This window comes from Semicossyphus pulcher, unplaced genomic scaffold (assembly GCF_022749685.1).
Source record: "Semicossyphus pulcher isolate SPU_LCO1_2020_fin unplaced genomic scaffold, fSemPul1.0.p SCAF_21, whole genome shotgun sequence".
Taxonomy (NCBI): Eukaryota; Metazoa; Chordata; class Actinopteri; order Labriformes; family Labridae; genus Semicossyphus; species Semicossyphus pulcher.
In genome coordinates this window covers 14,784,578-14,801,218 of record NW_027211695.1, presented here as the reverse complement: position 1 = coordinate 14,801,218, position 16,641 = coordinate 14,784,578, and the positions used below count along the sequence as shown (strand labels likewise).

The following is a 16,641-nucleotide window of genomic DNA, read 5'->3' as shown; positions in this document are numbered from 1 at the left end:
TTGAGCACTTTTCAGGAGTGGCACTCCAGATTTTCGTTGTGTTTTTTAACGATGCAGTGACACTAAAGCAGTGGTTCTCAAACTTTTTCTGTCATGCCCCCCTTTGGAGAAAGAAACATTTCCAGGCCCCCCGCCCCAACAAAATAGTCACAAATGGGTGAAGTTGAACTTTTATTGAAAGAAAGCCAAGATTGTGACCATTCTTTTCACTTTTCTCTGAGTCATTTGCTGTGCAAAAAAAAATATTTTAATTGCTCCATCAGACTTTTTCAAACAGAAATATAATAAAATGTGCAATAACTTTTTCAGAACAATAACAATAAAGTTCAGTCTGTGCTAAAAAAAACAACAAACACATTTTTAGCTGCCAGACTTTTCAGACATAAAACACAGACAGGTCTCTCTTCATCTCCGACCATATTCACTGTAAATCCGAGAGATATAATCCGAGAAATATAAACACGAAAAGCAACAAACAAGTGCATTCAGAATAAACAAGTCAGTGTTTAACTGCTAATTAAAAAAGGCAAGAAGAAATTGATCCATAAAGATATTTGCAGGTATTTAGAGTTACATAAACACTCACATGTTGCAGGAACAAAACAAGATAAATATGAAAAATTACTGCTCACAGGTATAAGTAAACATGCTGAATATACTGCAAGAAATCAATGATGTGTGTGTGCTGGAGGAATAAGCGCTGCATGTAGGTGTGTGTTTAGCATCTGTTGTTTTTGTGTGTGTTGCGTTTTGATTGTGTGTATTTATCTCTGCCTGCGTGTGTGTGTGTGTGTGGGCAGGGCTGACGCAGCAGAACAAAGTGCAGCGTGGCGCGTGAGCGAGTCCACACACACACACACACACACACAAATATACACGTGTGGAAATATGCACACTGATATATTTATACTGCTAAAAGCAGAAACACTCATAAATATATAAATAGTTTGATTCTGACGTCACATTTGAAATCACATGCAGGTATGTGGGAAGATAACACACACGCACGCACACACACACACACAGTGTTTTGGTTATCATGTGAACTGTCACTGTTGTAAGTTGTGTTGCCAGAACGATCCCTCGTGAGAGAGAGCGAGAGAGGGGGAGAGAGAGTAATCAAAGGGGTGAGGATGGAGAGAGAGAGGAAGAGGGGAGTAAAGCAGGAGGGCGAATAAGTGGACACATAGACGGATAGACTAAAAGAGAGAGAGAGAGAGTGTTGGTGAAAGTAAGAGTAGGAGAGATTTATAGATAGAAAGAGCGTAAGGAGTGATGCGTTGGAGAAGGAGGCGATCGCCCGCACAGGGGAGGACGGAAGCTGAGGAGGAGGAGGAGGAGAAGAGATCAGACTCCTTCTCTAAAGTGCACTTCTTTAAAGGTAGATATGATGTGTGTCTCCGTCCTGCACATGCCCAGTTAGTCGCTTGTTTCGCTGTCTTGATTTGCTGAAGTGTTTTAAGTGACGTGCGTCAACATGTTGCCTTCTCTGTTGTTTCAGAAGTTGGTGAGATTCTGTCTTACGGTTTGCGAGGGCTGAGTATCGTACATCAATACTGTATCATACGGTGGCTGACAAGGGCCACTTCCATTTCTTTCTGCATGTTTTTTTTGACTTTGCATTGTTTCTTTTTTGCAGGGCGTTTGATGTTTATGCATTTGTTTCGGCCTTTTGCAGCATGTTTTTTCATTTGCAGCGTGTTTCCATCGTTTCATTTGGACGTTTTTTTGACAGCCTCTTTCTTCCATTGGAAACCGTTCAGGCTGCTGCAGCTTGATTGCCCTTGTCGGCCACCGTAGTCTTAAGTGAGTGAGCATTCAAAAAACATCAGTTGTCATCAGTTGGCAGCGCAAAAATGAAGCTGCATGCAGTGGCGTACTCAGGCTGTTTGAGGGGCAGGGCAAAAAAAAAAAGGGGGGCACCCACTGTCTGCCATGGGGCACCAGCACTCAGAAACATCAACGTGGGCATTTTTAACTATAGAGGCACACCATGAGGGCACATTGTGTAACACGTAGGCATGCGTGGAGGCCACCTAATTTTGAAACATGCATCATTTATCCACTGGAAGGACCACCAGAGGGCGCTTCATCATTTTTTACGACAGGGAGACGCAAGCACAAGCAGACATAAGGAGAGAGAGACTTTTTAGAATTTGTATAATTGATGTTCAATAGGACGAGATAGTTGATGACTTATCGGTGTATCTCTGGCTAGCGCTGCCTTGCTTATTTTGTAGTTTGTTGAAGGGTGTGTCCATTTATGAAAGGAAATAAATATCCATCAGAAGTTAATGAATATCTTTCCCCATGAGACTCTCTGGGTAGAGAAAGTCCCGCTCTGCTGTGTGACAGTGAAACACAACAAGCTGGTGTTTGTTCGTGCCGTCCCGCCTCGGGCCGAAGGAGGTCTGCTGCCGCTCTGCTCACATGTCCCGGCCCTCTGACTCCCAGAGAGTGTTTGTAATTCACCTGGAAATGTTTGTTGTCCTGACGGAAATGTCTTCAATGTTTTTCAAGAAGAAAAAAGCGGAGATGAGCCTGACTCACGAGCTCTCCATCTGCCTCTCTGTTGGATCTTTTGTGTGTCGGAGTGGAACGTCTCTAAAAGAAGCGACTCACAGGCTGACATTTAAACGTACCCGGAAGTTTCAAATGAGGCTGTTTGTCCGTGTCGTGTGAAAACTCTGTTGTTGGAGAGGCTGAACGACGGCTAAATGGCAAATGGCTAAAAATACGATTCCTCGTGTGCATGTTCGTCCCTGTTTTTAGTTGTCAGTAGTCAGTGCATTATTCACATCACTATTAGATCTGTGCAGAAGATTCCCTGTTGTTGTGGTTTCATTGCACCTCCTGCAGACGACTAGCTGTGTCCTTTCTGGGGTGAACGCCCAACAGGCTGAATACAGAAAGTCTAACACACTCACGCTCAGCCTGGGGGGTCTGGGTCTGGAGGCAGCCGAGTAGAAGGAAACAGGGTTGACATTTCAGACTTCTAGCAGGGCATTGTGGTAACACAGAGTCACATTTTTACTCCTCTGAAAGTCAAACATGGGAGCAGAAGCGAGTGAAAGTTTTATAGATGAGCTTTTTGCACCTGAACATAAAAGATTTCCTGGAAACGTTCCCTCTCATCAACGTCCCTCCTGTCATGTGACAGCAGAGCGAAGCTGCTCCTCCAGGGACTTGGACACACAGAAACACACGCGCTCGAACACAACCTCTAATTAGCGCTGATTTGGACGTGATTTATCCTCGGAGTTGGTCCCGACACAAACATTAGAAGTTAATTTAGCTGTAAAAACATAAAACTGGCAGCAGATGGGAGAAGAAAGAGAGATGATGGGACTTACAACAAACAACTTCTTCTTTAAGAGTCTTGTTACAGTGCATTAACGGTTTGATTGGCTTTCTGATCTTATAATGGAATCAACAACATCAGTCACTCATTTTATGAACGTTTTATAGCGTAAAAAAAGGAACCTGAAAACATCCCGTTGGGCTCGTGCAACGAACAAGACATCTGTTATCCTTTTGATATATTAGTTTGTCTTGTTTGGAGCTTCATCTCTATGAGATTGCCTCAATATTAACACTTAAAGGGCCAGTTCACCTCAGTCCTATCATGCTATCATGGGGAGCTAATGCTATTAAGGTAGAACAAAAATGCAATTTGGCTCTGTGCCTTTGGAGGACGCTATGCGCTTCACCAATGGGCCCTGGAAAAAACCTCCGCCACACTGCGTTAAACACGTCATCTGACGAAGGCCAGGGAGCTTGCTGAACTACACTTCCTCAATCTAGGACACCCGCCTCCGATGTCATGTCTTGTTCAAAATTGTCAGTTTGAAATGTAGACTGCAGACCTGAAGTTTTTTCAGATGATCCACCGGTATATTCTCGTCGTATTTTGGATTCTGTAGCTCTGAAGCGAAACTCGCTGCGCCGTTCCTTTCAGAGGGAGGGGCGCAATGCACACTGGGGGTTGTAGGAATCTAGAATGGGCGAAACCACGAGCTGTTTGTACAACTTTCTCCACAGCTGTGGTGCCAATTTCAAATATTATTGCTTCTATTGATTACAGAGAACACCAGCTTTGACTGACAGCGTCTTTCTTCAGGGGCGAACCGCTCCTTTAAAGCCACCTCGTGTAAAAAAAATGTATTGAGTAACTTAAATTTCAGCGGAAACATGCATACGTTTTATTTCCTCCGTTTTCCTCTGATAACGAGTGATTTCCGATTGTTTTCTCGTCTTAGTTATCTCACTATCTTGAGATAACAAAGCTGCACCACCATAGCGTCACATGATCATGACTCATATCCTCAGAGCTGCAAAAGCACAACACAAACATAGAAACAGGCTTACCGATGGCGATGGCATGTCCTGCTCTGGACAATAAGACACACCTCATCACATTGGACTTAACTGCTGCTAATATTTTATATTAATAATTTTATGTTAGATTCGATGGTTTTAGACAAAAAAAAGTGATGTGAACGTTTTATATCCCCCTTCGAAATCTACAGGAATTAACTGTCTTATGCTCAAATTATAGATATCAAATAGATTGATATCAGCTAAAATGCCTCGTTCAAATTCTCCCCATCATCTTTCCTCGTTCACATTCTCTAATTCTGTTTTCCCTGCTTTTGTGGGACTCAAACCAGCGACCCTGCAAAGCAGCGTCTCCATCCCTGCAGGCAGCTGCTGGCCCAGAAAGCAACAGTCTCGTCTTTGTTCTGTTGTTAAACAGAGGGAGGATCTGGCTTTGTGTTAATTAAAGTGTTTCCCTCAGCTGCTTTTCGCTCGATTCAGCAGATTTAGGTAATTTTAGAGCGTCTTCCACCGGCCTCACGCTCACCTCAGGCAGCTGCACTTGAATCTGTTTGTCTCACTTCGTCAGAGGAAGTTTGTTAAGACATTCATTGTTCTGTTTTCTTCAGAGATCTTCTGTTGTTCCATTTTCTTCAAGTTTATCACAATAATAGAGATTTAGATCACTTTTATATTGACAACATAAACCAACAGTCTTCTCACTTATGCTGTTTTATTAAGACTTTATTTATTGATGTAAACTAATAGATTATCTCTGTATTTATGCTTACATATCTGGCACACTCCCTTGCTAGCATTCTGCACATTCCTGTGCAATAAATACAACTCTTTCGTACCAAATAGATACACTTTACATATTTAATATAACACTGTTTCATATTTATATTTACTTAATTTTTTTTATTTTCTTGACACTAGTACTGCTGTTCACTTTGTTTCCTATTTTTTTTATTATATTTTAAGTTTACCGTGATGCACCAGTAACTCCACCAAGTCAAATTATTTGTATGTGTACACCTACCTGGCAAAAAAACCTGATTGTGATTCTGAAATGGTCGACTATCAGTAGTGATTGGTACATCTTAAATTCATAATTTAAAATGAATAAATGTTCATGACAATTTTGAGATACAATAGAGGTTTTTTAGATGACCGCTGAAAAATGTCCTATTAATGGAAATTTAAAGTTAGAATCTCAAAGATCTCAGTTTCGTTCTCTTTGGCGGCACCTATGGCGATAAACGGTAATTGCAGGAGCGCACTTCCCAGATATCCAGACAGTGTTGCATGTGTGACGTCCACGGTCGGCTCCGGTTGTAACTCTTGATTTTCCTCGCTGACGGTCGCTTTCCTTTTCAGACTGTTTGCCTTCATCTGAGCGTCGAGTTTCTTTCTTTTTCTTTTGGGGTTTTCACTTATTTTTGAAGTTGTATCTGTAGTCATCCATCTTTTCTTTGTTTGTTCAGCCATAGTAGATTACTGTTTACTCGCAACACTTGCAGGATCTTCGAGAGGGTCACTTTAACTTCTTGTAAAATAATGATGATATTGATTGGTTTGACTGGGAGCGGCATCACAATTTTGTTGTATCTTGCACATCAGTATAACGACAAAAAGCTTCATATTGGTATTTTATTGAATCGTATTATATGAAATTAGAATTATTGTTACTTAGATACAAAGAGATTGCATGGAATTGTATTATTCCTAAATACTGTGGCGTATTGTGTCATATCTGAACATATTGTTAAGCATTGTACAAAGTTTGTATTGTATTCAATGGTATTATATTTGTATTATTACACAACTTGACAAAATGAATTGAGAAGGAAAAACTATCATATGAAAGTAATATCATGTGACCGCTCTGAGCTTTGGTAAGATTTAACTTTTTTATTTTACCATCAGCACTTCCTGTAGAATATCCTGTGACCTCAAAGTGTCCTCACATGACATCTTTGTCTCATCCGTGTCCACATCTGTGAGAGGAAATGTCTCCACATTAAATAATGTGTTCATTGCGTCAGAAAAGCTTGTTTTGCTGCAGAGAATATAACTGTACGTCTGTTTTACAGCGTGCAGATTGTGGGTTAAATTTCATCTTCTGTCACCCAAGAATCTTTTCTTCCCCCGGCAGTGCTTCTATCTCTGTTCAGCTGTCAGATTTGTCTTGTTCGTCAAACTGTCACTCTGCTTGTACTCTGTCACAGCTTTCTGTCCTTTCTTGTTCTTCCCTCGCTCGCTGTGGCGTTCTGCAGATTGCTGAGCGATGACGGAAACCAGTTTGTGAACGACAGTCAGAGAGAGTGCAGAGGGCAGACAGAGAATAAGTGGAAGTCAAAAAGGCAGAAAAATAAGGGATTAGTTGAACAAGAAGGAGAAAACAAGGTCAGAGAGGTGTGAAAAAAAACAAAGAGAAAAGGGGAAAGAGGCGTTAAGATGCATAAGATAAAAAGAGAATACAAGAGCAAACAAGATAAGAAAGATAGAGGTATTGCTTATTTGTTTCCTGCTGCTGAGTTAGATGAGAAGATTGACACCACTCTGATGTCTGTATGTAAGTTTGGAACCAGAGCCAGTAGGTTGTTAGCTTAGCTTAGCATAAAGACTAGAAGCAGATGTAAACGGCTAGCTTGCTTTTAGCTATGACTTCCAATAAAATCCCAACCACTTCTTTTTAAACTTTCTTCTTGTGTATGTGTAAAACAAACAAGAAGAACAGATTCAGCCTTAACTTTTCCCCCCCGTTTGTATTTTTTTATGCTAAGCAAAGCTAATAGCCTTTTGGTCTTGCCTTGTAATAAACATAGAATCATAAGTATGAAAATACATGCATGTGCAAATATCATGAGATCATGAAGCTGAAGATTAAAATCTATGGGAAACAAGGAGAACAAAGACTACCAGGTTTTAAGCTTAGCTTAGCAGAGGGAAACAGCTAGCTTGTTTTTATTTATAAATCCCCATAAAACGACACCTTGTTCGAATTTATCTGTTTGTATAAAGATTAAACAAATAATATGCATGTTAATTAGTGTGGATTTCTTGGACCGAACCAGACTAGCTATTTCCCTGTGTTTCTAGTTGTCATGCTGAGCTATGCTATTAGCCTGCTGCCTCTAGCTCTGTAGTGAATTTACAGACACATAAGTGGTATCGATTTTCTCGGCTAGCCCTCGTTATTAAGTCTGTTTTCCAAAATATCAAACTTTTTCTCAACCTAGGTTATGCAAATATCATGAAAATATGAAGCTGAAGATTAAAATCTATTCGAAACAAGGAGAGCAAGGTTAGCTTAGCTTAGCTGAGGGAAACAGCTAGCTTGTTTCTATTTTTGACTCCCCAATTTTTCTGTTCGTATAAAGATTAAACAAATAATATGCTGCAATTTTATTAGTGTGGTTTGTGTGTCGAACTTGGAAGGAGCCAAACTAGCTATTTCCCCATGTTTCTAGTCGTCATGCTAAGCTATGCTACTGGCTTGCTGCCTCTAGCTCCGTAATGAACATACAGACACAAAATTGGTGTCAATTTTCTTGTGGAACTCGGCGCAAAAACTGAATAAGAATATTTCCAAAAATGTGAAACTTTTATTTTTAATTTAAATTATGCTTTGGCAGCATATGCACGTGTAAATATAATGCACTTATGGATGAAAATATGGAGAGGAAAAGAGGCAGAACTAGAGGGAAGGTAAGTGAAAATGTTATAGAAACAAAAGAATAGAAGAAAGAAGGGATGTGTGGTAAAAAATGTAAAGAGGAAAGGATAAGCAAATGAAGGAGATGGAGATAGATGGATGATTGGAAATGTGAGGGAGGTCTGGCCAACGTGTAAAAGATGGAGGTGGAAGAGAAAAGGAGAAGAGGAAAGAGACAAAAATACGAGAATATACAGTGAAAGATTAAAACTGAAAAAGGAAGGGGAAGAGAGATGAACTGGTGAGTGGGCGGCTGGAAATGAAAGAGTGTTACTGTAGTACGATGCCCTCTGTGAAGGAATGCATCATTCATCAGGCTCTCTATTAGTGTGTGTGTGTGTGTGTGTGTGTGTGTCCATATTAGGTAGCCGCCTCAGGCCACCAGTATAGATTTCAAGTGGGTGTTGCAGTGTGAAAAATGTGCCATGTGGTTTCTGTTTATGTGTGTGTACAAAACAAATTACATCACACTCACTTCCTGTTTCAAAGCGATTGTGTAATGAGCGTGTGTGTTGATTGTGGGTGTAAAAACTCGGCTTGTGGCTAACAAGACAGGTTTTGGGAATGCTGCCCATCTGGAAGTTACCTCCTGTGTGTGTGTGTGTGTGTGTGTGTGTGTGTGTGTGTGAATCATACTAGCTCTGCATGACAATGACACACTTGTCCGTTGTTTATGTGCTGTCTGACAGTGCAGTTTTCTCTCCATCAAGTTTGGCACAAAGTCTGCTCACAGTCAAGGTCGTTCAAGGTTTGTATTCAAAAAAAGGGAATTACTTTTTGTTCGCTTATGTTTTATTTATTTCAAGATATTTATACAGACGAAAAAATTGAGAGGGAATGGACTAAAAGTCACCTACAAATCTACTTTTCATATTGTTGTGTATGTTCTGCCATATTTAAGCAGTGTTAAAAGGTTGTTTTGGTCACTAGGGGGCAGCACAACAAGCTGTAATCACTGACATATTACTACCTCATTAAGTTGATTGTGCCACCACTGACCACTTAATGAAGCATAATTCACTTTCCTGGGGGAGCTATGTGGCTCCTTGGCTGCTAAATATTTAACTATGTTTAGCAGCTAGTTGCTAACTTTTCCTTTGTGGTGCGAAGCGGTAGTGTACTCTGGTTTTGCAGTGTATTTGTTATGCTACGTCCAAACACTTGGTTAGAACCAAATTGTGAACCTACAAGCTGGACACCTAAACACTGAGGTGATTTACACCTTCAAACATGTCAAACATCATCGCCCTTCTCAAGAGCCTATTTGGGGTTTTTGATGGTTGATGTTCTCTAACATCTTCAGTAAACTGTCCACCCTTCCTTATGAGTTTCTGCTCTCAACCTTCTTTTACAGTATGATGTTTATTTTGTAAATTATGCTCCCATATAGAGACAAATATGACCATAAAGCAGGGTACATTTTAGGACGTGGCTACCTGTGATTGACAAGACGCCACCAGCAACTTGTCAATCAGGATAGAGATGTAGCAATATATGGTCACTTCTGGTTCCAAAGAAGCATTATGGTGACGACCGTCTTAAAGTAATAATCTCGAAGATTTTCATTTAAATAAATGTCAGTTAAGTCTCTATCTTTCGCCAAATGACGTAACACAATGGTGATTGAGTCTATGGCCCACTGATGAAAGCCTTTGCATTTGCAGTCTTACAGACTGGGTGTCTGGTGCGACTTTCACTGAAAAAATCGCAAGTTAGTGACGCGTTTTCCATCACCCAGCAGTGGTTGGTCTGCCAGAGAGGGTAGGCGGAGCTAAGCGGCTGCTTATCCGGTCTCTGCAACTGTTGCGAGTAAACAGTAATCTACTATGGCTGAACAAACAAAGAAAAGATCGATGTTACAACTTCAAAAATAAGTGAAAATCCAAAGAAAAAGAAACAAATTTGACGCTCAGATGAAGCAAACATTCTAAAAAGGAAAGCGACCGTCAGCCAGGAAAATCAAGTTACAACCGGAGCCAACCGTGGATGTCACACATGCGACACTGTCTGGATATCTGGGAAGTGTGCTCCCGCAATTACCGCTTATCGCCATAGGTGTCGCCAAAGAGAACAAAACTGAGATCTTCAAGAACTAGTAACTTGTTTTGACTTTAAAGAACCTTAAAGTGGACATAATGTCTCTGCTATATCTGTCAGGGGGCTTACGGCAGTCTAATTAAACGGTAGCAATAACTCCTACCTTTATAAAGGTTACAACCTGACAGGTTTAGTGTTATTTATTCCAACCAATTTAAATCAATGAGGGAGGCCTTAATAACAAGGTCCATTCTTTACATCTTTACATCCTACTTCATTCATTCACTCCATTCTTTTTTCCCCTTCCCCTTTTTACTAAAATGTATTTTCCTTACTCGCTAATACTCCCTTCCTTCCTATCTCTCTACAAGTACCCTTCTCTCTGGCATCCTCTCCTTTATTTACTTTCTTTTAGTCGTCCTACCTTCCTTCCTTCCTTCCTCCCCTCTCTTCTTCTCCCTCTCTCTCGCTCTCTTTCTGTCTAGACAGACTCAGCAGTAAATATTCTGTAATCAACCTCACATGCTTCCCTGCGCACACACTGCTGCTGTCACCACACACTGACGAGACTGTGTGTGTGTGTTTCCTCCCAGCTCTACTTTTTGATCTAAGTGCCAGTCTATTTCACATGCAAATCATTTAAAGTGTATCTCTATCTCTCTCTTCCCCTCTTCATGTCATCCCTCGCTCCGTCCAGCTGCAGTGTGAACCAGAGAGAGACGCTTGTCTTTAGGTTTGAGGATGCTATAGCGTCACCAACACCTTTAGCATTGGGGTACAAGATTTTCTACACTGAGTCAAGTCAAATATATCAAGACGAAGCACCGTCCACTTGTGCTTTTACATCAGCAACAGTGTTTCTCTGAAGTCCATAAAGTGTGACATCCTTTGTGCAGAGAAGTCAGAGAGAGGACGCTGGGATGGATATAAACTTGAACTATGGTGTGAGAGCTCAAAACACTTCAAGGGGAACTTAAGCCCCTTTGTATTAATCCTATATAGGTAGTATTAGCAAATGTTTAACTTCAGTCCATGTTGCTGCATCAAGAGCTTCTTCCGAAGACAATCAGATTGAGATATGGGTGGCTCCATGCCGCTCCAAAATCATACTAAATTGTCCATTCTTGAATCATACATCTGGGGCATTAGGAAGGGGAAAGAGAAAACGCCGTCACAGCAGTAGCAGTACCTGGTGGAGAAAGTGGTAGGTGGGGAATGAAGAATGGTGAGGATAGTGGGTGGCTGGGATCGTGGAAGTTGGAGTTGGCGGGCGATGGCTATCATGTGCAAGTGGTTTGGATAGTGATCGTTGGGGATAGCAGCCAGTGTTGAAAGCGGTAGGTGGTGAATGGATACTGGTGAGGGTAGTGGATGCTGGAGATAGCCGGCAATGGTTGTCGTGTGCATTAGGAATAGCAGGTGGTTTAGATGGAACTGGTGAGGATAGCTTTGTTGGGGATAGCAGCCTGTGTTGAAAGTGGTTGGTCAGGAATGAAGACTGGTGAAGATAGAGGCCGGTAAGGATCATGGGTGAATGGGAATTCTTGTGTTGGAGTTGGCGGGCAATTGCCAATAGTGTGCAGTGGAAATAGCAAGTAGTTTGGCTGGAACTGGTGAGGATAGTGACTGTTTAGGATCGCAGCCTGTTTTGTGGTCGGTGGGGAACGAAGACTGGTGAGGATAAATGCCGGTGAGGATCGTGGGTGGGTCGGAAAGATTGTGATGGAGATATTGGAACTGGAAAAGATTGCGATTGGTGAGGATAGCGGGTGTTGGAGTTGGTGGGCAATGGTTATAGTGGGCAGTGGAAATAGCAGGGGGTTAGGATGGAACTGGTGAGGTTAGTGATTGTTGGCGATAGCAGCCGGTGTTGAAAGTGGAAGGTGGGGAATGAAGACTGGTGAAGATAGAGGCCAGTGAGGATCGTGGATGTGTGGGAAAGCTTGTGTTGGAAACCGAGGCCAATGGCTATAGTGTGCAGTGGGAATAGCAAATGGTTTGTATGGAACTGGTGATGATAGCACTATTGTCAGATAGCACTGACAATAGTGGCTTGTGGAGTAGCTGTCTGTTGGGATAGCGACGGATGGTGTAAAGGACCGTAGGGATTTGTGGCTGGCAGTTGGTGGGGATAGTGACCGTTGTGGCTAGCTGGCAATGTGTATAGCTGGTGGAGAGATTAGCAACGGGTTTGGATAGCTTCTGTTGGTGATAGCAGACAGTAAGGATAGTGGTTGATGGAGATATCACTTGATAAGGTTAGACAGCTGTGCAGAGCTTTGGTTGTAGTGCTGCTACAGTAAATATGCACCAAAACTTTGGGCCACTCATTGACGGGGCAGTGCTTCAGAAGCCAGGGTGAAACGGACATGTCCGCGTGGAGGAAGTGGAATAGCGACCCTACAATGTTGTTTTTTTCTAACTAAATTTACAGTCTATCCAATGAGAGGTCTGGAAGGGCATGGACACAGTGTATTCTGGTTTTTGTAGTTTTATAAGTCTCTAGCAAAAGGGAATATAGCTGCCCTCTGTCTTTGTTTACTCTGGTCATGTAGCACCAATTGAAAAAATATTTGGATCTTCCTACTGCAGCCAAGTTCTATAAATAGACCATTTTTCCAGCAGTGAAATATCCCTTCGAGTTGTTTACATGGTGTTGAAAGTTTTAAATGCTATGTGCAGATAGAAAGTGGAAGATAAGCCACCTTTCTACTCTTACAGCAGCGTCTGTGGTTAGGAAATGACAGCAAACAACATTAAATCATAATGTCTGACCATAAGCGTCTGTTACTGAGTCTTTGGTTCCACATTTGTGGTTAATTTCGACCGTTTTTGAAGCCAGTTTCAACCTCTAGGGATTCTTTCTTTTACTTCTGTTGCCAAGTAGAACAAGCAAAACTGCAGGTTGTACAACATATTTTCATCAGGCAGTGGTAAAAGGGAAGCTCTGGAGCCTCGGGGGGATTTTACTCTTTCTAGGAAGTTGGCACGTCACCCGCCAAAATAATACCAAAGCAATGTAGTCGTCTTTTTCTGTTTTGTTTCAATTCTGCTTCACTTAGTCTTTTGGATTTTCCCTCTCAGCTCCTCCTTTCCATTTCTACTTTGCTCAAAGTCTCTCTTTCCCTTCCAGTTGAAATGTTATACTACCAAACCAGACCTTGTCCGACAAGGACAGTCCCATCCCCCATTCTTATAAAATGTGTTTAAAGATGTCAAGGGAAAATTAAAATGGAACTCATATAAATGTTGGCACTTTAACACACTTTAATGTAGGTTTGTTTTGTAGATTTCAATGTTATTAAGTCGATCAAATCTCATTATTGAGTCCAACTCTCAAGTTCAAAACTCACACATATCTCCCACATTTTTTGCTCAATTGACACCAAACTTTAAGCGTGTTATCTTCAGACTGTCCTCCTCAGAACTTCCAGCTAGATTCTTTATGTATAGAAAATGGTGGAAATGGTAAGAAAATAAAACAGTCTACATTCTTGTAAAGTGATTTTATCTCAGCGCATTTCTTTCTAATTTTTCACTGAAAGTCCAGACATGCCTGTAAATCCCTGAAACCATGAATAATTCACAGTTCAAATGTCTTTTATGATACAAACAAAATGAGCTACAGTCTAAAAGTCCCACTTGAGCACTCTTAATTGGTTTTCTCAGCTTGTCTCTACAAAATACATAAATAATGTAACATTACTGTAAATAAAACATGCTCAGTGTGTTCACTGATTCGCAGACGGAGAGTAAATTCTGCTCAACGGGACGGGGAAGTCAGGGAGAAGTCATCTAAGTTGGATGTCCAAGTATGTGAGGGAAGTATTTACAGTCGTGTGTTTTCTCTTCTCTCTTAAAGTGAAGAGTTCGGCAGAAAAAAGGAAAAGCTGTATGGCTGCAGAGTCTTCTTCTTCTTCTCTCTTTGGTTTGACATGATACTGGAAGCTGCGTCCCTGCTGACTATGTCTCTCGTCACACAGAAAAACTTGTTCTTTTAACAGATTGAGTTTGTCGCCAGTGGAATAGTTATTCTATTTAGTGTTTTGTATTAACCGTATTCTTAAAAGCACACTTGATATTTTAATGAACAAATGCTGTAGATTGGGCTGCATTGGTTAGCGCTGTGCAGATACAAGGTTCGAATCTCGGTTCAAACGTAGAGGGCCTTTCTGCGTGGAGTTTTCCTCCCACAGTCCAAAGACATGCTTGTTAGGTTCATTTGTGACTCTCCTGTAGGTGCTGTCTCTTTGTGTCAGCCCTGGCGATCAGACCAGGTGGCGATCTCGCCAATGACAGCTGAGATAGGTTCCAGCACTCCTGCGACCATGAACAGGATAAGCGGTGTGGATGATGGATGGATGCTGTATATTCAGTAAAGGTGAAGCAGCTGTTTAGGATTGTATCACATGATCTTACTCGCAGATATCCATGTGTCATTGGACTATAGATGTTTACATTCAGTGTCGCGGTCGTGGAGGAAGTATTCAGATCCTTTTACACTGTCAAAATAAAAGTCCTGCATTAAAAATGGCCTTTAAGTAAAACTATGTGAGCATAATTAAGAAAAGGTATTAAAAGTATGAAAAGTAGAAGTCCTCAGTGCAGTGTGACTGTTATATCTTTATATATTGTGTCACATGTTTTTATGACTCATGCATCGAGTTCACATCAGAACCGATATTGACCGATATTGAATTTCGGGGCCGATACAGATACCGATATTTATTCGGGAGTTTATTTGTAGGATTGTAGGATACTACAAAAAAGTAACATCCATTATTATTATGTTGTTTTTAATGTTGTCACTATTACATATTTATACCTCACATCTTTATTACTATTATTGGTATTAACATGTGTCTGCTTTGGCTATAAGAACAGTCTTTTCATGCAAATTAGGCTTATTTAAGTATTTATAGGACAATTTATAAATTTTTCTGCAGCATTGTGTTGAAAAAAGTGCTTTCATATCTGTGTGTACGTGACGTGTCTGCTGATACCGATATATCCATGAAAGGCCGATATCAGGCACAAAATTGGAAAAAAAATCAGGTTGAGAAAATCTGTGGTTTTGACTTGTTTGAAATTGTGCCAAATATAATAAATGTATAAGTATAGACATAAATAATACTATACTCTCAGTGACTATTATACTTTTTATATTGGGTCAGATCTCATCACATGATCTTTACTCGCAGATATCCATGTGTCATTGGAATATAGATGTTTACATTCAGTGTCTATGAAGACTTTTGGTACATTTTGGCTTAAAGTTTGACTTTTAAAGTTCATTTTTTACCTTTAGAAACTGCCCGAAAACCCACCTCAAGGCCCATTTCATAACTAAAAGTGAAGTGGAACTACTAAGTGAGTACAGTGCACTGTATTTTCTGTCTTTCCATTAAAAACAAATAGATGCGGAACCACTTTATTCTGCATTTTAATGAACATATATATTATATCTTTCTTTTGACACACCTCTCTCATGTTTTATCCCTCCACAAGCTCCGTCACATCAACTCCTTGATTTCATTACTTGCTAAGTTTTCTGTGTCATTAAGTCAATCTGAGTTTATCCGTCAGCTCTTCAGGCAAAACGCAGAAGTGATTCATCTTACATTAATATTAATGTGTCAAACATTTCAGTGGCTGTAATAAAAGAAGAGTCTCACTTCCCGTCATGGCCACTAGGCAGCAGTAGAGCCCAGCTGTTGGTGTAAACCTGCCGACCACAGCTTTCATACTGTGTGTGTTTACTTCTGACATCATCATCACTCTAATCCTCTTCTCTCTCTCTCACCTTGAAGAATCGTCTCCTCTCGCTCTGTGAAACATATTTAAAATCTCCTCTGAGCAGAGTCTGAACGTTTCAGCTCCAGAATGAAGACATGGCGGCTTCACTGCTGGGTTTTAAGTTCAGTTTGACCCATTTGGTTAGACAGATAAAGTGTGAGGAACCCTTCTTAAGAAACATTTCCTACAGCAGGGTGAGATTGTGAAATATTAGGCCGAGTTAAATCAGAAATGTGTCCGGAGTTTCCATCAGTCTCTCAGCTTTGTGCTACAATAACTTGATGATTGCTTTGTTGAACGCGGCATCAGAGTAAGAGGTTCAATTTCCTCCCTGATTCACTGCAAACTCAAACTGGCACTTTAGCTTCGCTTTAACTCCACTTTTCTCTGCAAAATACCCATAAATGTCTCTACAAATAGTTTCCAAAACGCCTGGAAGTCTTTGATAAAGCTAAGAGCTGCAGATTTGAGTTCCCCAGCCTTAAATGTTGCCAAAAACTTGATACGAGTGAAGCAGCAGGAGCAATTTCAGGCGACATGAAGGAGAGAAAGCAGAGAGACAGAAATGAGATGAATGGATAGAAGCAGAACGAGAGGAGAAAACAAACTGCCCTCTTCCTTCCTTCCTTCTTTCCTCTCCTTTTAGGGATCACAGTCTGCTGCTCCTCCAGCTTCATTATCTGTTGTGGGATGGAGCTTTAAGAGATCTTAACACACACGCAGAGGCAGGACAGTGTGCGAAATGTGTGTACACGCATGTCTGTGGTAGT

General features: G+C 40.9%; 1 protein-coding gene across 1 annotated transcript in view; it reads left to right on the top strand.

Moving 5' to 3' along the window:
* The first annotated feature begins 1,036 nt into the window (after positions 1-1,036).
* The window catches only part of nhsl2 (NHS-like 2), a 132,189-nt gene continuing 116,584 nt past the window's right edge, over positions 1,037-16,641 (top strand). Inside the window, exon 1 of the mRNA XM_069671738.1 lies at positions 1,037-1,381. Within this exon, the coding sequence (XP_069527839.1) occupies positions 1,276-1,381 (106 nt within the window). The 5' untranslated portion in view covers positions 1,037-1,275. The remainder of the gene's footprint in view (positions 1,382-16,641) is intronic.